Here is a 24,049-nt window from a genome sequence, read left to right on the forward strand (position 1 = left end):
ACTATCTCTTAAAGTTTTCTAATGGTTTGAGGAATGCAGCTTTCAATGGACAGAAGATTTGTTGCTGCAATAAAATCTGAATAAATCCTGAAATCCCAAAGACAGTTGTCCTGTCTTTGAAGCCAGATCTCAATAAAGTGGCATTTTTTCAAACTATTCCATTATTCCTTCTCCTCATTCTCCAACCTTTTGCTCTAACTAAGAATACTGGGACAAATATTTAGCCCCTGTGGCAGATGGCCTGAAATTTCCTTTAGTTCAATATTTAAAAGACTTAAAACATTGTTTATAGCCTCCACCACAAATGCTGTACCCTAACCACTGATTGCATCACCCTTCCTGGTAACAGTCTCATATTGTTTCTGAACTTGATATCCTAATTACCTCTGAGCTGAATTTTAGATATTATTTCATCTCTGTCAAAAGGACAGCCTACTTTCACCTAGTTCACCCAACTCTGCCCTTGTCTCAGTGAACTGCCTCTGCAGCTTTCCTCTGTGCTTTTATTGCTTTCACGCTCAACTACCCCAGTGTGCTCCTGGCTGGCCTCTCATATGCTGTCACAGATTTAGGGTTTTCTAAAGCTCTAGTATCTGTATTCTAATTTGCAGCAAATCCCATTCACCAACTTTGATTTTAAAACTCTTAACTCTTTCAAATACCTCCAACCCTTATGAGCCTTATAACCCTCCCAATATTCTTCATTCCTCCACCTGTCGACTTTTGTGCATTCCTCACTTCCTTCACCCATCCATGCCTTCTGCTGCGTGGGTACTCAGTTGAATTCTAACCCTAAATAACTGCATTTTAACACCTTTCCCTTCATTTAATGTGCTCTGAAAATTCCTTTTTGATGATTTTCTGTTCTAATGTGTGCTCGTTTGGCTTGGAGTCAATTTTTGGTTTATGACACTCCTGTGAATTACTTGGTGTTTTTTAAAAATATTACACAAATGCAAACTGCTGTGTGCGCTCACTAAAACCAGCTTTTTGAATGTTTCTAGCAAAACATTCCCTGCAAAAAGTAAATCACATCACATGTAGTAAATGTGGATTTTGTATGATAACTAATCACTTAACCTAATTAATATATCTATTGACACTGTACCAACTTAATGTGTACTTTACAAGGAGTAAAAGAAAGTCAAGATACTGACCAGACAAACACTAGGATTACCCAATGATCAGTGAGCTATTACTGATGTTTAAACATTTTATTTTTATTTTTCCCTCAGAATGTGATACAATTAGTTGATCTTTCTGTGAATATTTGAGACATTTACTAAAATTACCCTTTAAACAACAGCAGTGTCTTTTGAAAAATAGAACCTGTGGAAGAATGGTCAGTTTTTAGTTATGATCTACTGCAATGTAATGTTACTGGTTTTCTTAGAGGCCAATTTAAGCTGGATGTTGTGCCTGTTTTTAGTCAAATGTACTGTTGCTTGTATCAATGAGTAAGCTAAGTTGCAAAGCAGTTACTGTGATTTAGAGCAACATTAGATTTGTTTATTTTTAAAATTTTTTGTTCACTCATTGGACGTGGGTGCCATTGGCTGTGCCACCATTTAGTGTCCATGCCTGATTGCCCTTGAGATGGGGTGGTGAGCTGCCTTCTTGAACTGCTGCAGTCCACGTGCTGTAGGTTGTCAACTATGCCATCAGAGAGGAAATTACAGAATTTTGATCCAACGACAGTGAAGGAACAACAATATGGGAGGGTGAGTGGCTTGGAGGAGAACTTGCAGGTGGTGGGGTTCCCATGTATCTGCATCACTTGTCTTAGATGGGAGTGGCCATGGTTTAGAAAATGCTGTCTAAGGATGGCCAATTCCTGCAGTGCATCCTGAAGATAGCACATACTGCTGCTGCTGAGTGTTGATGGTGGAGGGAATTGATGTTTGTTTGATATGATGCTGATCAAGTTTGTTCTGGATGGTGTCAAGTTTCTTGAGTATTCTCAGAGCTGCATCCATCCACACAAGTGTGTTCCATCACACTCCTGACTTACACCCTTAGATGGTGAACATGCTTTGGGAAATTGGGAGGTGAGTTACTCGCTGCAGTATTCCTAGCCTCTGACCTACTGTTTTAGCCACTGTATTTATATGGCAAGTCCAGATCAGCTTTAGTCTATGGTAATTCCCAGGATTTTGCTCGTGGGGAATTCAGTGATAGTTAAGCCATAGAATGTCAAGGGAGATGGTCATTGCCTAGCGTTTGTGTGGCACGAATGTTACATGTCACGTTTTAGCCTAAGCCTGGCGATTGTCCAGATCTTTTTGTATTTGACCATGGACTGCTTCAATATCTGTCGTGAACAGTGTGAACATTGCGCAGTAATCAGTGAACATCCCCACTTCTGACCTTATGATGGAGGGAAGGTCAGTGATGAAGCAACTGAAGATGGTTGGGCCTAGTATCCAGAGGAGCTCCCGCAGAGATGTTCTGGAGCTGAGATAACTGAATTCCAACAAATACAACCGTTGTCCTGTGCGCTGTGTTTGACACCAACTGTTAAGTTGATTCTAGTTTGCTTGGGTTTTTGGGAGGTACGAAGATTCTGTGCCTGAAAGGGCATGCAGTGTTGCAGTAAACAGAGTCAAAACCCAAAGGAATGCTCTGAAATTACAGTGGTCCTGGATCGACCACATTTTGAGAATATTTTCTGCTAGAAAAGAAACCTGAAAGTGGATGTGACCTATCTAGAAGATAACAGTCACACTCCACCATTCACAGAGGGCATTGCAACACCAATTTACACCTATGCAGAGTATTTAACAATCGCAAAGCATCTTGAGATGCTTTACAGGAGCATTTTAAACAATTTGACACCAATTCACTTAAGGAATGTGTCCGGAAGAAGGATCACTAGACTCAAAGCATTAATTGTTTTTCTGTCTCCACAGATGCTGCCAGACCTGCTGAGTTTCTCTGGAATTTTCTGTTTTTGTTTGTTTCCAGTCTGAAAGGACAGAACTGCTACTCAGGGTTAGCAGGTAGAAAGGGAACCAACAAGAGGGAAAAACATACTTGACATCATCCTCACAAGATCGCCTGCTGCTGATGCATCTGTCCATGACAGTATAAGTAAGAGTGACCACCACACAGTGCTTGTGGAAATGAATTCCTATCTTCTTGTTGAGAATACCTTCCATCTTGTTGTGTGGAGCTATCACCATGCTAAATGGAATAGTCTTTAAACAACTCAAGACTTTGGGGGGCATTGATGTGTCACTGTGGACCTATTTTAATAGCAGAGCACCTGTAAAACAGTGGTAGGATCAAACAGAGTCAGCATGAATTTATAAAAGAAATATCATGCTTGACAAATCTACTGGAATTCTTCGAGGAAGTAACTAGTACAGTTGATGGAAAGGCCTAATGGATGTGGTTTATTTGGACTTTCATATGGTTTTTTACACAGTCTCACGTAAGCGATTAGGACTTAAAATTAAAACACACGGGATTGGGATAGTGTTTTGAGATAGATAGAACCTTGGATGGCAGAAAGGAAACAAAGAATAGGAATAAAGGAGTCCTTTTCTTAATGACAGGCAGTGACCCCTGCTATTCATAATATGTATTTGTAATTTAGATGAGAAACTAAATGCAATATCTCCAAATGTTGCAGATGACACAAAGATCTGTGAAAGGACAAGCAGTGAGGAAGACACAGAGATACTCAGTGTGATTTGGACAAGCAGAGTGAGTGGGCAACTGCATGGCAGATGAAATAAAATGTGGATAAATGTGAGGTTATCCACCTTGGTAGCAAAATCAGGTAGACAGATTACATATGAAAACTACAAATTGAGAGAGGGGAATGTGTAACGAGACCTGGGTGTCCTTGAACATCAGTCACTACAAGTAAGCGTACAAGTGCCTCAGGTGGTGAAGAAGGCAAACGGTATGTTGGGCTTCATCGTGAGAGGATTCGAGTACAGAAGCAGGAATGTCTTGCTGCAGTTGTACAGGCCCTTAAAGAGATCACACCTGGAATATTATGTGCAGTTTTGGTATCCTTGAGGAAGGATGTTCTGGCTATAGAGGGAGTGCAGCCAAGGTTTACCACGTTGATTCCTGGGATGGCAGGACTGATGTATGAGGAGAGATTGAATTGGCTAGTATTACATTCAATGGAGTTCGGAAGAATGAGGGGGAAATCTCATAGAAACCTATACAGTTCTAACAGGACAAGTCAGGGTAGATGCAAGAAGGGTGTACCCAATGAGTTTGGTTGGGAGGATTCAGAACCAGGCATCATGGTATGGGATAAACCATTAAGGGCTGAAATGAGGAGGAAGTTATTCACCCAGAGAGTGGTGAGCCTGTGAAATTCGCTACCACAGAAAGCGATCGAGGCCAAAACACTGATTTCAAGAAGGAATTGAATATAGTACTTGGGATTAAGGGATCAAAGGAGGAAGATTGGGAACAGACCAATGATTTGAGTGTAATCAGATCAGCTAAGATCTCATTGAATGGCTTATTTCTGCTGTTATGTCTTATGGTCTTAAAGACCTATGGTCCAGAACTTGCTGCACCTTAGCCAAGCTATTTCAGTACAGCTGCAAAACTGGCATCTACCCAACCATGTGGAAAATTACTCAGGTATGTCCTGTTCTACAAATTCAACCCAGTCTAGGATGGAGCTGGAGGAACACTGCAGGCCAGGCAACATCCTGCTCCTCTGACGCTGCTTGGCCTGCTGTGTTCCTCCATCTCCATACTGTGTTGTGTCTGACTCCAGCACCTGCAGTTCTTGCTATCTCCAACCCAGTCTACTCTTGATCATCAGTGAAGTGATAGAAGGTGTCATCAACAGTGCTGCCAAGCAGCATCTCCTCAGTGATGCCCAGTTTGGGTTCTGCAAGGGCCATTCAACTGCTGACTTCATTACAGCTTTGGCACAAACTTGGCTGTGGTTGGAGGTCCATCATCTCGGCTCCAGGCCATCTCTGCAGGAGTTCCTCAGGGTAATGTCCTTGGTCCAACCATCTTCAGCTGTTTCATCGATGACATATTCTCCATCATAAAGTCAGAAGAGGGGATATTCACTGATTACTGCACAATGTTTAGCATCATTCACAACACCTCAGTCTGTGCCCAAATGCAGCAAGACCTGGGCAATTTCCAGGCTCGAGCTGAAAAGTATCAAATAATGTTTGCACCACAAAACTGGCATGCAAAAACCATCTCCAACAAGAGAGAATCTGACCATCACCCCTTGATGTTCAATGCTGTAACCATCACTGAAACCCCCACCAGCAACATCCTGAGGGTTACCATTGATCAGAAACTGAACTGGAGTAGTCATACAAGTACTGTGGCTACAAGAGCATGTCAGAGGCTAGGAATCTTGCAGTTGGTAACTCACTTTCTAAGTCTAAAAGCCTGTCCACTATCTACAAGGCACAGTCAGGAATGTGATGAAATTCAGCGTTGGTGGTTCAATGGTTAGTACTGCTGCCTCACAGCATCAGGGGCCAGGGATTGATTCCAGCCTTGGGCAACTGAGTGGAGTTTGCAAGTTCTCCCTGTGTCTGCATGGGTTTCCTCCGAGTGTTCTGGTTTCCTCCTGCAGGCCAAAGATGTGCAGGTTCGGTAGATTGCCCATGCTAAATTGTCCAAAGTATCCAGGTATGTGCTGTATAGCTGGATTAGCCATGGGAAATGTGGGAATTTGGGGAAAGGGGACTGAGTTTGGGTGGATGCTCTTCACAGGGTCAGCGTAGACTTGATGGGCCGAACAGCCTCTTTCTGTGCTGTAAGGATTCTGTGATCCTACTCCCAACTTACCTGCATGAGTACAACTACAACAGTACTCATGAATCTTGTCACCATCCAGGATAAAAGAGTTCACTTGATTGACATCACTTCCACAAACATTCAATCCGATGCTCATTAGCAGCAGTGTGCGCCATCTACAAGATGTACTGCAGAAATTCACCCTTAGACAGCACCTTCCAAATCCACAATGACTACCATCTAGAAGGACAAGGGCAGCAGATAATTTTCAAGAAAGAGGTAGACATAGCTCTTGTCTAAGGTTTTGGAGTCGATTTGTAGCTCGGGTTGTGGGTGTTGAGGTTGGTTGGCTCGCTGAGCTGGTTTGTTGTTCTGCAGACGTTTTGTTACCGTGCTTGGTAACATCCTCAGTGCACACTCTGATGAAGTGTCGGTGTGTTTTCCCGCCTGGTTTTTAAACTCTAGGACTGCGAGAAACACTACATCGGACAAACAGGAAGGAAACTAACAACAAGAGTACATGAACACCATCTGGCTACAAAAAGACACGACCAATACTCACTCATCTCAATCCACATGGACAAAGAGAACCACGACTTCGACTGGGACAACACAAGATCCTGGGACAGGCTAGGCAGAGACAAGCACGAGAATTCCTGGAAGCATGGCACTCCACGAAGCAGGCTATTAATAAACACATTGAACTCGACCCCATATACATTCCACTACGGAGGAAACCCGGAAATGAGGCAATCCATCGCAACGGACCGCAGAGTTTAAAAACCAGGTGGGAAAACACACCGACACTTCATCAGAGGCTGCACTGAGGATGTTACCAAGCACGGCAACGAGATATCTGCGGAACAACAAACCAGCTCGGCAAGCCAAGCAACCTCAACGTAGCTCTTGTGCTAAAGTGATCAAGGGACATATGGGGAGGGTGGGATTAGGGTATTGAGCTTGATAATCAGCCATGGTCATATTGAATGGTAGAGTAAAGTTGAGGAGTTGAATGGCCAATCTTGCTCCTATCTTATATATTTCTATGATATTTGGGAACTCAACCACCTGCAAGTCGTTCTTACTTTAATCTACTTACCTTCTGTGGAGAGTGAGTTTGTGCAATGCAGAGGAGATCAAGCCAGCATGTAGGCTAGAGAGGCCACCTGATTTGTGTGGTGGTGGTGAGAACAGGTGGCACGAGGCAGCAGCATGAACAGGCAGCCCAAGGCAGCGGTGTAAGCAGGCATCCTGAGGTGGTGGCAAGAACAGGCAGCCCGAGGTTTTATAGCATTTGCGACAACATCGAGCGGGGAGGAGGTCAAGCCCAAATGGGGAGAGCAAGCCCATTTTGTGGTAGAGGATCCCACTGCAGAGGAGATCAAACCCTTGTGGGGATTACGAGGTCAGCATGGCTAAGCACTTAAGAAGGACTGTACGGTTGAACTTGTAACTTTCTTTCTACTTTGTACCTTCGATTTTGTACCTAGGTACCTATGTACTTAAAATAGCACCGGGAATAGAAACTTTGTACAATTTTCACTGTACTCTTGTACCCCTGTACTTGAGTACATGTGACAACAAAATCAAGTTCTAAAGTTTCCCTCCTAGTTCACCAACCAAACTTGAAAATACATCACTGTTCTGCAGGGTCGCTGAGTCAAAATCCTGGAACTCCGTCCCTAATGTCGTTGTGGGTTTACCTACACCAAATGGTTCACTATCACCTTCTCAAGCAACTAGGGATGTGCTTTGAATGCTGGCCTAGCTAGCTTTGCCCATACCCTGTGAGTGAATAATTTAAAAATATAAACATTGTAGGCTGAAGGAGTTTGCAGAGACAAAGAGCAGTGAGGCCATGAAAGCTTTTGAAGACAAAGATGAAAATTTTAAGATCAAGCTGTTGGCAGAATGGGAGTCTCAGCAGTCAGCAAGCACAAGAGTGATGTTTCACAGAATTTGGTGCAAATGAAGCTATGAGCAGCAATATCTTGGATGAGTTCTAGTTTATGACAGGTAGAAAATAAGTGGTTAACTAGAAGATCATTTCAATTTATCAAGCCTAGAGGTTAAACTACACAGGAGTTTAAGTAATCAATGAGTTGAGACAATGTCAAAAAGGGTGATACAAATAATTAGTCTTGAACACAGTTGAATATGTACAGCAGAGAAGATTACTTGATTTTTCAAAATAACTTCAAGTAAAACCTCTATGTTATTTTCTGTCTGAGAAGAATTTGCTGAATGCAAAGTTGAAATATGCTGAATTCTGTCCAACCAGCTGACATCCAAGATAAAGTTTGTATTCAATAGCAAATGAAATAATTTTTGATTAATTCTTTATATCTTCAGCCATCAATGAAACCAAGGAAGTTTTAGAGAAGGTGGCGACCTCGCATCAAATGTTAGATAACGCAACTAGCAAACTTCAGGCAAACTTGACCGATGTGCGAACAAGTCTCAACAACACATTGAATGATGCAGCTTGCAAAGTACCTGATGCAATTATACATTGTGACAACATAAGGGATTCACTGGACTATCTCAATATTAATGCAAACTTTAGCCAGGTAAGTCAGATTTGTTCAGTGCAGAAGCAATGCTGAGCTCCTGAGCAAAACTGAACAAAATATAAAAGTGCTTTTCACATGTTACGACCTGCATTCCTTTAAAAAGCTCCAGAGTTGTGAAAATGTGAGTCCAGATCCTCCTTACAGTAGAAAAGCAGCAGCTATTTTTATCTTAAACTCACTAACCCATTCCATGACATAGTGGTGTCCTCCATGCTCAGGGGAGTCAGCATTCGAATGATGTGTCTACAGACCTGCACAACCAGATGGTGGGAACTTTATTCCCACAGTGCTGTTGTAAAATGCTGCATCACAGTCTCACCTTGATTGATTGATTGTTTAACACGTTCACAGAGAAATCCCACAGCAGGATAAAGACTGCCTGATTCTCAAGTCTTTGTTCCAAAATCCAAATAACATTTAATAACAAAAGTTTGAATACAAGTAGTTTGGTGACTGTTTGAAGCTGACTATGTTGGTAGGTCAGACATCAGAAAGACTGCACAACACAAAGAAAACAATGTTGAAATGAATTTCATGTTGCTCAATGAGATTATAGGCCCCATTAATTTACCTGTGTTAAACCAAAACCATGTTAAGTAAGGCAGCCTTAAATGAGATCTTACTGTAGACTTACTTTCCTCATCTTTCTCCATCCCATCCCACCACCCATCCCTGCCCAGCAACTTATTCATGTTATAGTTTCTAGCTTAATTTTCCCTTACACATTGTTTATATTATTTAAGAGTTTACAATCGTACTTTTCATAGTTTGGACATTAACCGAGCATAAGCAAAACGACTCACCAGAAATTTAAAACTGAGGCAGCCCATTATGTATTGTCACTCCTGGAAATAATTTTTATAAATGTTGCTGAAAACTACTTTTTTTGACCTATATTACATTGTAATCTCCAAATTCAGTTCATGAAGTGAAGGAAAAGAATAAGCAACCCAAATCATTGAAATTAGAAGTGAGCACCCACAGCCTATTTAAGGACAAAAGTTGCTGTAGACTATATAATATTCCCCATATAAATCCAAATTGTAATGAAATCACGGTTGTCAACATTGAGTATTGTTTAAAATTAATATTATTTTGGTCCAGAATGTATGCATTACAAAATATTTCAAACAGTTGGTTTTTAATGAGAAATGAAACAATTAAATTTCCTTTCCCCTTTGCATTTTATTTGGCTTTCTGATTACATAGCAACCACTGAACTGAATGTTGTATTGGTGACAAAGCGATGGTATTTGCTGCTGAAATTTATGACAAAATTACTAGGTCTTTGTGACACAGATTTAACTTTTAAAAATGTTATTTGACTCCAGGGTTAGCTCAATACATTCTGACTTCCAGAAAGAACGGAGTAATCAACTAAGCTAAGCCACAGTTACATTGTGATTTGCTGTCTGTGAGAATTATTCAAAGTAAAAACATTGACTATATTTCACTTTTTAAAATTACTTTACAAGACAGCAAAATAAAGATTCAAAGGAGCTCATGCTCATGTAGAGGCTGAAATATCAAATAACTAAAATAATTATTAGAATCTGTGGAATTAATTTTCTCATCCTAATGGAAAAATTTGATATTCCACATTAGCTTTTCAGGGCTAGAGAGATTGTTCAAATATAATTAGAAATGTAATATGCCAATAAAAATCTAGTTAACCCTCATTTGGTGATGAGTAACTTTTTCAAGTATTTTTACAGTGAGATTAATAGTATGCAAGTAAAAAAATCACATAATTTGAACACTTTTTAAGCATCACCATCAATTGAGTCTGGACTGTTGCACCGTTTAACATCAATTTCTGGATTACCATATTTAACTGTGCCTATGCAAAGACTAGAAGTAGCTATCACTTTTACAGTTGTAATTATGGCAAGCTCTGGCAGATTTGCTGTCATACAACTGCAACATCCAGGCCTTTTATAAGCCACCTGAACACTTGTTTTTCAATACTTCAGTTAAAAGATGTTGATTCTGAACTGAAGAAAGTAAGTGATGTGCAGAAAACTGACTATGAAGACTTGATTCAGAAGGTAAACAATGCTCTTTTCACTTGTAACTTTGAAATTTCCATTATATTATGTTGTAACCGCCTGCATTTTTCACAGTGTAATGCTGTTACTTTTGCTACGATCTGAAGTGTTGATTATAATCACTTGTCTTCTATATGACAGATTCTGGCTTTTAAGCAATCTCTATTTTGAACCAGATTTAACATCCTGAAGATGAATCTTTATATTACAAAAAATTATGTGTTGCTTGTGTAAGGTTTTGTTGTGAAGATTAAGAATAATCCTCTTAGAAGACTTGCAGTTTCTTCAAGGAAATTTGCCACACGTGAATTTGAAAACAGTCCTGATTGGCAGAGGACAACATCTGTTTGAAAAAAGATCAGAATGGCAGATATATCAAAGTAATAGTAGCAAGTCAGGGTTAGTGAAAGGCAGATTATGATGTTGAAATCTGCAGGCATTGAAATCTAAGATGTGTGTGTGTGTGTGTGTGTGTGTGTGTGTGTGTGTGTGTGTGTGTGTGTGTGTGTATGTGTTAAATGTATTTAGCATTCTTAGGAAAGTGTGAAATATAATCCCATAAAATGCTGTTAAACTATATTATTTAAATGCTTCTATTACTGGATGAATTAAGAATGAATCAGAAGCTAGATGGAGTATTCAAATACCTAATAAAGTCACCATAGACCTGCTGGACCATCACGCTGATCTCTGATTGGAGAGAGGCAATTGGAAATGGTTTAACCTGCGGGTCACCTTGCCTCAGGCGAGTCGAAAGGTTGCAAAGGAGACTCCTTCATGGGAACCTCAGCTGGTGTGGGAATTGAACCTGAAATTGGCATCACTCTGTGTTTCAAACCATCTGTCCAACCCCAAGTGAACAAACTGATCCCAATATGCCTAACCCTAGTGACTAAGGACATCTGTGAAGTGTAGCTGGATGGAATCAATTTGTGTATTATATCATTTGATCAATGTCTTAACATTTAGTTTGTATTTTTGAGGAACTGTGAAACAGCAGAACCTGATCATGTTACAGGTTTTACTTGCGACCAGTCTCATCCCTTGAATATTGGTATAAAATACCAAAACTGCTAATTATATATTGTATGTAGTATTTAGAAATAAAGTAGACATTTCATGTTTTATCACATTAATGTGTATGCTTGCATATAATTATTTGTGTTACTGATGTATTTTAATTACTTTTACTATTTGTTATATTATTTTAATTTGAAATTATGCATATAGGTTTGTTTTACCAGTAATCATTGGAAGATAAAATTGTGCCCTGTATTTTAGTCACTAGATTTAGATGGAAATGTAATAATAGTTCATTAATGAAACAATAATTTGAATAATTTTATTTGAAGGCTTGGTCATTTGGGTAACAAGGTATATACCCTATCAGTCAATAGCAAAATGATAAGAGGTGTTGTCAACAGTACCATCAAATGGCATGCGGTCAGTAGTGGCCTACTCACTGATTGTCACTTTAGATTCCATTTGTGCAACATCTCCTGACCTCTTTAAAGCTATGGTACACATATAGACAAAAGAGCTGAATTCCCGGTAAGAGTGACTACCCAAGACAGCTTTTGACAGAATATGACACCCCAGAGCTCAGCAACATTAGAGGGACTCGAGGGAAAACTGTGTACTGATTTGAGTGGTACCTAGCATGAAGGAAAATGGCTTTGTTTCTAGGAGGTTAATAATCTCAATCCTAGGGTATAACTACAGTAGTGTCCTACACTGCACTGTTTTCAACTGCTTCATCAATGATGTTCCTTCCTTCAGAAATGGAAATGTTCACTGCTAGCCCAATGTGCTGGACATTCACGGCACTTAAGATAAAGTGGCAAGTAAAATACATGCTATCCAAATGCCAGGCAGAGTCCATGCCTAAGCGGAAGTCTAACTAACCATCTTCCCTTGACATTTGATGGCATCACCATCACTGAATCCTCCACTATCAATATTGTTACCATTGAATTACCATTGACCAGAAACTAAACTAGACCAACCATCTGCATACTATGACAGTTGAAGACTAGGATTTCTGTGGTGAGTAACTCACTTCCTGACTTCTCAAAATCTTTCCAACATTTACAAGGCACAGGTCAGGAATGCGATGGAGTACTCTCCACTTGCCTGGATGGGTGCAGCTCCAAGAAAACTCAAACATGATATCCTTACTTTTATGTTTAATTCCTCACATAATAAAGAATAGCAATCCATTAACCCACATGTTAGAAGAAGGCTAACTATGACAAAATTAGGGAGGCACTGTGGAAATCTTTGTATCTTTGGAAATGTTTGTACCTTGTACAAAATCTTTGTATCCTCTTTAGTCACATGTGGGGTCCCAGAAGAGTGGAGAATGACCAATATTGTTTCTTTGTTTAAGAAGGGCAACAGAGATAATTTGGGAAATTAAAAGAGGAGCCTCTTTTAATACCCAAGGTTCAGGTTTAGCTGGATCCAGAGACTTGGTGCAACACCATCAGTTTGCTTAGTACCACTTCCCTTGTGATTGCAATTTCACTGAGTTCCACTCTCCCTTCCACCTCCTGATTTACAGCTATTACTGAAATGCATTTTGTATCCTTTCTGGTGAAGACAGAAGCAAAATATTTGTTCATTTGATTTGCCATTTCCTTATTATCGACTACTAACTCTGAATTCTCACTCTCTAGAGGACCAACACTCAATTTACTTACTCTTTTCCTTTTCTATAGAAACTCTTGTAATCCATTTTTACATTCCTAGCTAGATTCCTCTCGTACTCTAATTGTTTTCTTCCTGATTAACCTCCTAGGCACTCTCTGCTGTTCTTTATATCCTGATGAATCATTTGATCTGCCAGTCATCCGCGCAATTATATGCTTTTTCTTTAAGTTTAGTGCTTTCAGTAATATCTTTACTTAAGCAGAGATGGTGGGACTTTCCTATCAAATTTTTCTTCATAGTGAGAATATACTTATTCTGAGTATTCTGATATATATTCTTAAATCTATGGACTGTGCCTATTGATTTATTTCCTACTCTAGTATGTCTGTTCACTTCAACTGGCTCAGCTTTCTGGCCCACACAGTTGCCCTTACATAACTTTACAATGCAAGTCATAGCCCCAATCTTTTCTCTTTCAAACTAAATAAGCAATTTGGTTATGTTATAGTCACTACTACATTGGTGTGCCTTACCTCTAAGATTGTTAATTAATGCAGTTACATTACACAATATCAAGTCTAATATAACCTATTCCAAAACATAATAATCTAAGAATGTATGTTGAAAATATTCTATGAACTTCTTGTCCAGGCTACTACTGCCAATCTGATTTTTCCAGTTTACATGTACATTAAAGTCACCAATGATTATTGTCACCCCTCAATCACATACACCCAATATTTCCTCAAGTATAAGCATCATCACCAGTGAGATAAAGGGGAGAACTCATCAAACAGGAAAGGCAGAGTTACAAAGAAGAACAAGAAAATAGTCAAGAACCAATGGTGAATTGAGAATTCCAAGGAGTTGCAACTCCTTGGTGACAAGTATGACATTTTGAATTTCTTCTGTGCTACTGAGGCAATATACAGACCTAACATCCTTGGCCTCAAACTGGTACAAAGTAAGGATGGATCCCTTTTGAGAGACAGAGGAAGCATCAGCTTCTGATGGACAGAACAATTCAAAGAACTCATAAACCATGACACAGTCATCCAAAGGAACATAAGAACTAAGAGCAGGAGTAAGCCATCCGGCCCCTCGAGCCTGCCCCGCCATTCAATAAGATCATGGCTGATCTTTTTGAGACTCAGCTCCACTTACCCACCCGCAAACATGTTTGGAAAAATCCTGCAACTCGAAGAGTGTAGCAGAAGTTGAAGTCACCATTAAATACATGAAGAATGGAAAAGCCACAGGAGCAGACAGGATTCCAGCAGAGATTTTCAAACTTGGAGGTGTGGACTTTACCTGTAATCTCAATCAACTGTTCCTGAAAATCTGCGACAAATAATAAATCCCTGCCAATCTCCGGGATGCTGCCGTGATCGAGAAAGGAGACAGAGTGGTCTGTTCGGACTACTGAGGAATCTCCTTACTCCTCATTGCTAGGAAGATCATTGACCATTGCTCGCTAGCCACCTTCTCCCAGTCTCTGAGGAAATCCTTCCTCAAAGGCAGCGCGGCTTCCAATCAACCCATGAAACTATAAGCACAATTTTCACTGCTCATCAACTCCAAAAGAATTGTCAAGAACAGTACCAACCACACCCCTTTGCCCCACTATACTATCACCTACTAAGTTTATGTTCCTGTTGCTTCCCCCACCTGAATGTCTTCCTCTACCATGATGCCATGGTCAGTTTGCACCCTGCAGCCCCATTCTCATCCAAATAGCCAGAGAGAAGCTCAAATGTATTGGATGGTTTCAACTGACACTCCTGCCCTTTGGATCTTCTTTTCTCCCTCATTCATAGTAGTACCCACCTGTTTTTGACCACTGAACAAATCAAAAAATCCTATTCTAATTGTTGTGACTGCCTTCTGGTAGAATCCAGGTAACCTTTTCCACCGTAATGCATTGTAGTCTGTAGTTCAGCCTCCAGTTCATAAACTCTGAGTCAAAAGTACAATCTAATAGGCATTACAAAGATGTAACTGCAGGATAACATGGATTGGGACCTGACAATTGAAGGATACAGGCCATTTAGAGAGGACAGGAAGCTAGGAATGGTAGAAGAATAGCTCTGTTACCTAATCATGGTATTGGTACAATTGGGAGGGATGAATCCAGAATGTGGGAACGGTTTGGGAGAAGATTTGAAATAGTAAAGGCAAGAAATCACTTGTGAGCTTGGTATATTACCTCCCTAACTGTAAGGTTGAGGTGTCAGGAAGCGTAAAGAAAGAAATAGTGAGAGCTTGTCCAAGAGGGAGATCAATAATTATAGAGATCTTATTCTACATATAGACTGGAAAAATCATATGTGCAAATATGGCCTAGATGAGGAGTTTGTAAAATGTTTTTGTGATAGTGTCTTACAACACTAGGGGAGGTGATGGCCTAGTGGTATTATCGCTGGACTGTTAATCCAGAGACCCAGATAATGTCCTGGGGACCTGGGTTCAAATCCTACCATGGCAGATGGTGGAATTTGAATTCATTAAATATCTGGAATTAAGAATCTAGTGATGACCATGAATCCGCTGTCAATTGTCAGGAAAAACCCATCTGGATCACTACTGTCCTTTAGGGAAGGAAACTGCCATCCTTACCTCGTCTGGCCCACATGTAACTCCAGACCCACAGCAATGTGGATGATTCTTAACCGCTCCCTGGATAATTAGGGATGGGCAATAAATGCTGCCTGGCCAATGACGCCCTCATCCCATGAATGAATAAAGAAAAAGAACAGCACATTCTGGAGTCAACAAACTGGCAAGCTATATCATATAATATATTGCTCAATGAAATAGGATTAATTAATTAGCCCATGGGGAAGGAAGCCCCAAGGTTGTTTTATAACATATTTGAGGTTTGCATTCAGCTTGAGAGAGAGAAGAATGGGTCCAACCCTCCTATTTTAAACTTAAGTAAGTGGAATTATGAGGGCATGAAAGCAGAGATAGTTGAAGTGAAGTGGCAGATTAGAAATATGGTAGCAGACGTTTAAGGGAATGTTTCAAAATACACAATATAGATGCAACATGAAAGAAAAATTCCAATGGGAATACCTACTATCTGTGATTAACTAAAAGAGTTCAAGTTAGAACCAAACTAAAGAAAACAACATCCAATTGTAGAGAGATGGTTTGTACATCAGAAGTTTGGACAAAATATAACAAACTATTAAGAATGACTAAAAGATAAATGAGGGGAAAATTAGAGTACAGGAGAAACATAACTAGAAATATAAAACAAAAGATAGTAAGAAATTCTATTGATATTTAAGTAAGAAAATAATTAACAAAGAGAATGTTAGTTTATAAATAATAAGTCCGGCTACTTATTAAAGGCAAATAAGGGAATGGTGGATGAATTGAACAGATATTTTGCATTGTTCTTCCCTATAGATGAGGATGGTAACATCTTAGAAATAGTTAGAATTAGGAAATGGATGAGATGAATGAACTAAAGAAAATTGTGATCTCCAAGCAATTGTAACTGAGCAACTTGGTGCTGCAGGCTGTCAAAACCCTTGGTTCTGATGAACTTCATTCTAGAGACTTAGAAAAAGTGGCTTGTGAATAATTTCTGTATTGGCTTAAATTTTACAAACTTCTCCAGATTCGAGGAAGGTTCCATCAGATTGGAAAATGGCTAAGGTATCCCTATATTCAAATCAGTTAAAAGAGGAAACTACATTCCAGATATGTTAACATTTGTCATAGGGAAGATGCTAGAAGCCATTGATTGGATGGAATCATATGGTGGTTTGAGTGACATGGGCTATGGCGAGTTGTGTGGCAGGATCAGTTGACAAGTATGACAAGGCCAGTTTCGAAGTTGGAAGCAACTCATACCATCATATATGCATTTGGCAAGCAGTGTACGATACTTTTGTTAGACAGTGGCAAGTCACCATTTGACTGATAGTTGCTTGTTAAATGCCTTGATAACAAGTAACTTCATTAATATTCAGCCTCTCATCTTTTTATCACTAAAATCAAACAAAGTTAATGTTGGTAAATTTGACAAGGAAAAGGGAGTGAGGACCTGGCGGACTCTGTTTGCTGTTTGTCTGAACAACCTCTGTATTGGAAACCAGGCGTCCAATCTCAGGGTGCATTTCATGGGCACTGGCTACATGTACCTCATGTCTTTGGATATTAGTGCCCAATATGTGCAATCCTCTAAGAAAAAGTCCAAGGTAAATTGTTGATCTACTTGCAGGAATGGTTAGAGTCAGGATTTCTCCAGACAGCTGAGACCGCTTTAACCTGGGTGAAAACCTTGGACTAGGTTGGCATGATCTAGTCTTATGGCATCCAGGGATGGTTGTGGGGAAGGGGGGAAGTTCTGTACCAGCGCCATCCCATCTATTGGAAGCTGCAGGATTCTGCCTGCAAAATGGAGTACTGATTTCACCCATTTACCACGTTCAGGCAAAATGTCAGGAAACATGCAGGCAACTATGGACTGACAGTACTTGTCTGAATGCATAAATGGCTTTTAAAGCTGGCATGATTGCAAGGGATGCCACTGAATTCTGGGGTATCAGTGGAGTGGTGAGTTGTTCCTCGAAAGGCGCATGGTGAGCTGAGGTGGAAATCAGATGTGAAGGATGCCATAGGGCATAATAGGTTATTGACATTGTAACATGACACTTTGAATCTGCATCATTACCTTGAAATTTCCTATGTGATTTTTTGAAATAAAAATCATGTTTTACCAATTTATTGGATTTATTTGAAGTTGTAGATGTGCCGTAGATAAAGGTGAACCAGTGGAGGTATGATACTTAGACATTGAAAGGCATTCAGTGATTTGCCACCTTAGAGGTTAATGCAGAAATTAAAACCTCATGGTCTAACTTCAGAAGATGATGTGGGCAGAGATGAGTCATAGAAATATACAGCACAGAAACAGACCCTTCAGCCCAACTCGTCCATGCTGACCAGATACTCTATATAATCTAGTCCCATTTACCCGCATTTGGCCCATATCCCTCTAAACCCTTCCTCTTCATATACCCATTCAGATGCCTTTAAATGTTGTAATTGTACCAGCCTCCATCGCTTCAACTGCTAGCTCATTCCATACACGCACCACCCTCTGCGTGAAAAAGTTGCCCCTTAGGTCCCTTTTAGATCTTTTCCCTCTCACTTTAAAGCTATAGTTTTGGACCTTCTCACCCCGGGGAAAAGACCTTGCCTATTTACCCTATCCATGCCCCTCATGATTTTACAAATCTCTATAAGGTCACCCCCTTAGCCACTGACATTTCAGGGAAAACAGCCCCAGCTTATTCAGCCTCTCCCTAGCTCAAAACCTCCAACTCTGGCAACATCCTTGCAAATCTTTTCTGAACCCTTTCTAGTTTCACAACATCTTTCCTATAGGAGGATGACCAGAATTACACGCAGTATTCCAAAAGTGGCCTAACCAATGGCCTTTCGAGGAACAACTCACCACTCCACTGACCTCCCAACTCCTATACTCAATGCACTGAACAATAAAGGCAAGCATACCAAATGCCTTCTTCACTATCCTATCTACCTGCGACTTCACTTTCAAGGAACTATGAACCTGCGCTTCAAGGTCTCTTTGTTCAGCAACACTACCCAGGACCTTACCATTAAGTGTACAAATCTTGCCCTGATTTGCCTTTCTAAAATGCAGCACCTCACATTTATTAAATTAAACTCCATCTGCTCCTCCTTGGCCCATTGGCCCATCTGATAAAGATCCCATTGTACTCTGAGGTAACCTTCTTTGCAGTTGACTACCCCTCCAATTTTAGTGTCATCTGCGAACTTACTAACCATACCTCCTATGTTCACATCCAAATTATTTATTTAAATGACAGGAAGCAGTGGCCCCAGCACTGATCCTTGTGGCATACTGCTGGTCACAGACCTCCAGTCTGAAAAGCAACCCTCCACCACCCCTCTCTCTCTTCTACTTTCAAGCCAGTTCTGTATCCAAGTAGCTAGTTCTCCCTGTATTCCATGTGATCCAACCTTGCCAACCAGTCTATCATGAGGAACCTTGTCGAACTGAAGTCCATATAGATCACATCCACTGCTCTGCCCTCATCAATCCTCTTCATTACTTCTTTGAAAAACTCAATCGAGTTAGTGAGGCACGATTTCCCATGCACAAAACCATGTTGACTATCCCTAATCAGTTCTTGCCTTTCCAAATACATGTAAATCCTGTCCGTCAGGATTTTCTCCAACAACTTGCCCACCATTGATGTCAGGCTCACCAGTCTGTAGTTCCTTGGCTTTTCCTTACCACCTTTCATAAATATTGGTACAACGTTGGCCAACCTTGAGTCTTCCAGCACCTCACCTGTGGCTATAAATGATACAAATATCTCAGCAAAGGGCCCAGCAATCACTTCCCAAGCTTCCCACATATTTCTAGGGTACATCCAATCAGGTCCCAGGGATTTATTCACCTATATGTGCTTTAAGACGTCCAGCACCACCACGTTTTGTAATATGGACATTTTTCAATTGTCACTATTTATTTTCCCATGTTCAATACCTTCCCTATCCTTCTCCACAGTAAACACTGATGCAAAATACTCATTTCGCGTATCTCACCCATCTCCTGTGGTTCCACATGTAGGTGGCCTTGCTGATATTTAAGCCGCCCTATTCTCTGCCTAGTTACCCTTTTGGCCTTATTGTATTTGTAGCATCCCTTTGGATTCTCCTTAACCCTATTTGCCAAAGCTATTTCATGTCTCCTTTTTGCCCTCCTGCTTTCCCTCCTAAGTATACTTTAACTGCCTTTATACTGTTCTAGGGATTCACTCAATCCCTGCCATCTGTACCTGAGATATGCTTCCTTCTTTTTCTTGACCAAAACATTAATTTCTCTAGTCACCCGGCCTCCCCTACACCAACCAGCCTTGCCCCTCATCCTAACAGGAACATACTGTCTCTGGACACTCACTATCTCATTTTTGAATGCTTTCCATTTTCCAGCCATCCCTCTACTTGCGAACATCCCCACCCCCCCAAAAAAAATGTTCTTGCCTAATACCATCAAAATTGATCTTCCTATAATTTAGAACTTTAATTTTTAGAACCAGTCTATCCTTTTCTATCACTATTTTAAAACTAATAGAATTATGGCCACTGGCCCCACTGACATCTCAGTCACCTGCCCGGCCTTATTTCCCAACAGTAAGTGAAGTTTTGCACCTTCTCTCGTAGGTACATCCACATACTGAATCAGAAAATTTTCTTGTGTGCACTTAACACATTCCTCTCCATCCAAGCCCTTAATACTGTGGCAGTCCCAGTCTATGTTTGGAAAATTAAAATCCCCTACCATGTTGAGCCAATTATTCTCACAGATAACTGAGACCTGCTTCCAAATTTGATTCTCAATTTCACACTGACCACTGGGGAGTCTGTAGTACAATCCCAATAAGGTGATCATCCCTTTCTTGTTTCTCAGTTCCATCCAAATAACTTCCCTGGACATATTCCCAGGAATATCCTCCCTAAGTACAGCAGTAATGTTATCCTTAATCATAGATGCCACTCCCCCTCCTCTCCTGCTCCCCTTTCTATCTTTCCTATAGCATGTATACTCTGGAACATTAAGCTGCCAGTCCTGTCCTTCCCTGAGTCACATCTCAGTAATTGCTGACATATCCCAGTCTTATATTCCCAACCATGCCCTCAGTTCATCTGTCTTTCCTGTTAGGCCTCTTGCATTGAAATAAATGCAGTTTAATTTATCAGTCCAACCTTGTTCTCTGCTTTATTCCTGCCTGTCCTTACTGTTTGACTTACTCCTTTTCCTAACTGCATCAGTCTCAGATTGCTCTTTCCTCACTGTCTCCCTGGGTCCCCCTCCCACCACCTTACTGGTTTAAATCCTCCTGAGCAGCTCTAGCAAATCTCCCCACCAGTATATTCGTTCCCCTCCATTTCACGTACAATCTGCCTTCTTATACGGGTCACTTCTACTCCAGAAGACATTCCAATGATCCAAAAATGTGAATCCTTCTCCCCTGCACCAACTCCTCAGTCACACATTCATCTGCTCTATCGTCCAATTCCTACCCTCACTAGTTTTTGGCACTAGGAGTAATCCAGGATCTCCTTTTTAAATTCCTATTAACTTCCTATATTCTCTCCTCAGAACCTCGTCCTTTTCTTATGTTGTTAGTTCCAATGCGTACAATAACCTCCTGCTGGTTCTCTCACTTTTGAGAATATTCTGCAGTCTCTCCAAGATATCCTTGATCCTGACACCAGGGAGGCAACACACCATTCTACTGTCAGCTGCAGAAACATCTGTCTATGCCGCTGACTGGAGAGTCCCCTGTTACAAACAACCCTTGGAACCTGATGTACCCCTTGTTACAATGAAGCCAGTCTCAGTGCCAGAAACCTGAGAGTCCACCAATCCCTATATTTTCCAAAACAACATACTTGTTTGAGATGGGGATAGCCACACAGGAGACTCCTGCACTACATGCCTCCTTCTCCTACCTTTCTTAGAGGTCACCCATCTACCTGACTGTATCTTCAGTTTATCTCCCTTCCTGCAACTGCCATCCATCACACCTCCTAGCTCCTGTAAATTCCTCACTGCATCTAACTGCCACTCCAACTGATCCATGTGACCTGATGGGATTCACAACCTATGAATGATGCTGAACATTATGCAATAAGCAGTGAACATCTCCACTTCTGGGCTTGTGATGAAGGAGAAGCCATTGATGAAGCAGTCGAAAATGGTTGGGCCTATAACTTTATCCTGAGGAATTCTTGCAGAGATGTCCTGGAGAGAAGACCTCCAATAACCTAAACCATCTTCCTATGGAACTGGTACAGGTCCAACCAGTAGAGAGTTTTCTCCCTGATTCCCATTGACTCCAGTTTTGCTAGTGTTTCTTGATGCCATATTTGGTCAAATGCAGCCTTGATGTCAAGGGCATCCCTGTCACCTCAGGAATTCTGTTCTTTTGTCCATGTTTGAACTAAGGCCGTATTGGGGTCAGGAGCTGAGTGGCCCTAGCAGAACCCAACCTGAGGATCACTGAGCAGGTTATTGCTGAACAAGTGCTGCTTGATAGCACTGTTAATAATGCCTTCCATCACCTTGTTGATGATCAAGAATAAACTGATGTCGTGGTAATTGGCCTGGTTAGCTCAGTTAGCTGGGCAGCTAGTTCTCCATGCAGCATGATGCCAATTGCATGAGTTCAATTTCCCCATTGGCTGAAGTTACCATGAAGGAAAGAGACCCCCAGGTTAAATCACCACCACTAATGACAAAGCAACTCTATGGTCAGTAGGCGCATGGAGATTGTAGTTAGTACTGTACCTAGTACCACATGACATGATGTAAGTTATTATCAATGTAATGGTAGAATTTTATCTCCACAAAGATCGTCCTGTGGTCACTCTTACCAAAAGTATCATAGATAGATCCTTCTGCAGCAGACAGATCGGTGAGGATGAGGTTAAGTATGTCATTGTTTCTTGTCGGTTTCCTCACCACCTACCACAGACTGAATCTAGCAACTATATCTTTTAGGACTTGACCAGTTAAATCAGCAGTGTTGCTGCTGAATCACTGTTGGTGGTGGACATTAAAATCCTCCACACAGAGTATGTTCTTTGCGCATACCACCTTCAGTGCTTTCTCCAAGTGTTGTTTAAACTTGTGGAGCATTGATTCATCTGCTAAGGGGTGTTAGTTAGTTATCAGCAGAAGGTTTCCTTACACATTTTACTTGATGCCATGGTGTTCAGAATCAACGCTGAGGACTCCAGAGCAACTTCAGGGCAAATCCGCTTTCTACTCCAAAGATCTACATTAATTCTTTGTATTTTAATCTTGTATGTAGATTTTATTTATGTTTAATGAATAAGTTGTGAAATTCAGTAGCTCAACTGATCAGGGTAAGACTACCAATTTATGCTCAGTTATGATGTGGAGGTGCCGGTGTTGGACTGGGGTGGATAAGGTTAGAAGTCACACGACACCAGGTTATAGTCCAACAGGTTTATTTGAAATCACAAGCTTTTGGAGGGCTGCTCCTTCATCATGTGAAGTGTCGATATGCGTGATCTTCTTGGAGACCCTCTCTACTTTGAGCCAGTGTTTTGTGGTGTCAATGGTAGCCATGATGTGAAGGTGCTGGCATTGGACTGGGGTGGGCAAGGTCAGAAGTCACATGACACCAGGTTATAGTCCAACAGGTTTATTTGAAATCAGAAGCTTTCGTAGCATTGCTCCTTCGTCAGGTGAAATCACCCCTGTATCTATCTCTCTATCTCTCTCTTTCTCTCTCTCTCTCTGTTGCTCGCAGGTACAAATACACACACATGACTCCCTTGCTAATCTATTTAACTCAGCCTTGAATATATTCAATGACCCAGCCTCCATTCCACTCCAGGGAAGAGATTTCGATGGACTGATGACCCTGTGACAGAAAGAATTTCTCCTTATCTCAGTGATAAATAGGTAATCCCTAATTTTAAACTATGTCCCCTAATTCTACATTCCTCTGCCTGGCAATATGCTCTCTCAGCATCATTCCGTCAGTCCCTTCAGATTCTTATAAGTTTAAATACGATCACTTCTCATTCTTCTAAAATTGCATGGGTATGGGCCCAACCTGCTCAATCTTTCCTTATAAGGCAACTCTTCATCACAGGATTCAACCTAGTGAATCTTCTCTGACTGTTTCTAATGCAATTTTATCCATTATTTCATACAGAGATCAAAACTGTACACCGTATTTCAAATGCAGTTTAAGACAATGTGGAGCTGCAGCAATATTTCCTGACTTTCATACTCGATTTCCCCTTGTGATAAATATCAATCTTCCATTTTCTTTCTTGACCACCTGCTGTACCTGCATTTTGTGATTCATGTACCAGAACACTCTGCAGAGCTGGATGAACACAGCAGGCCAAGCAGCATCATAGGAGCAGAAAGGCTGACATTTCGGGCCTAGACCCTTCATCAGAAATGGT

General features: G+C 40.8%; 1 protein-coding gene across 6 annotated transcripts in view; it reads left to right on the forward strand.

Moving 5' to 3' along the window:
• Positions 1-24,049, forward strand: part of LOC109920589 (prominin-1-A-like) — a 237,273-nt gene that overhangs the window by 123,847 nt on the left and 89,377 nt on the right. For all 6 annotated transcript variants that reach the window (XR_007263570.1, XR_007263572.1, XR_007263573.1 and 3 more), the window contains 2 exons: positions 8,104-8,321; positions 10,298-10,372. Coding sequence is in view for 3 of the 6 variants with exons in the window: in XM_048604798.1 (XP_048460755.1) it covers positions 8,104-8,321; positions 10,298-10,372 (293 nt within the window). In the remaining 3 variants the exon portion in view is untranslated. The remainder of the gene's footprint in view (positions 1-8,103; positions 8,322-10,297; positions 10,373-24,049) is intronic.

The sequence above is a fragment of the Rhincodon typus genome, chromosome 1 (assembly GCF_021869965.1).
Source record: "Rhincodon typus isolate 14 chromosome 1, sRhiTyp1.1, whole genome shotgun sequence".
NCBI classification, from domain to species: Eukaryota; Metazoa; Chordata; class Chondrichthyes; order Orectolobiformes; family Rhincodontidae; genus Rhincodon; species Rhincodon typus.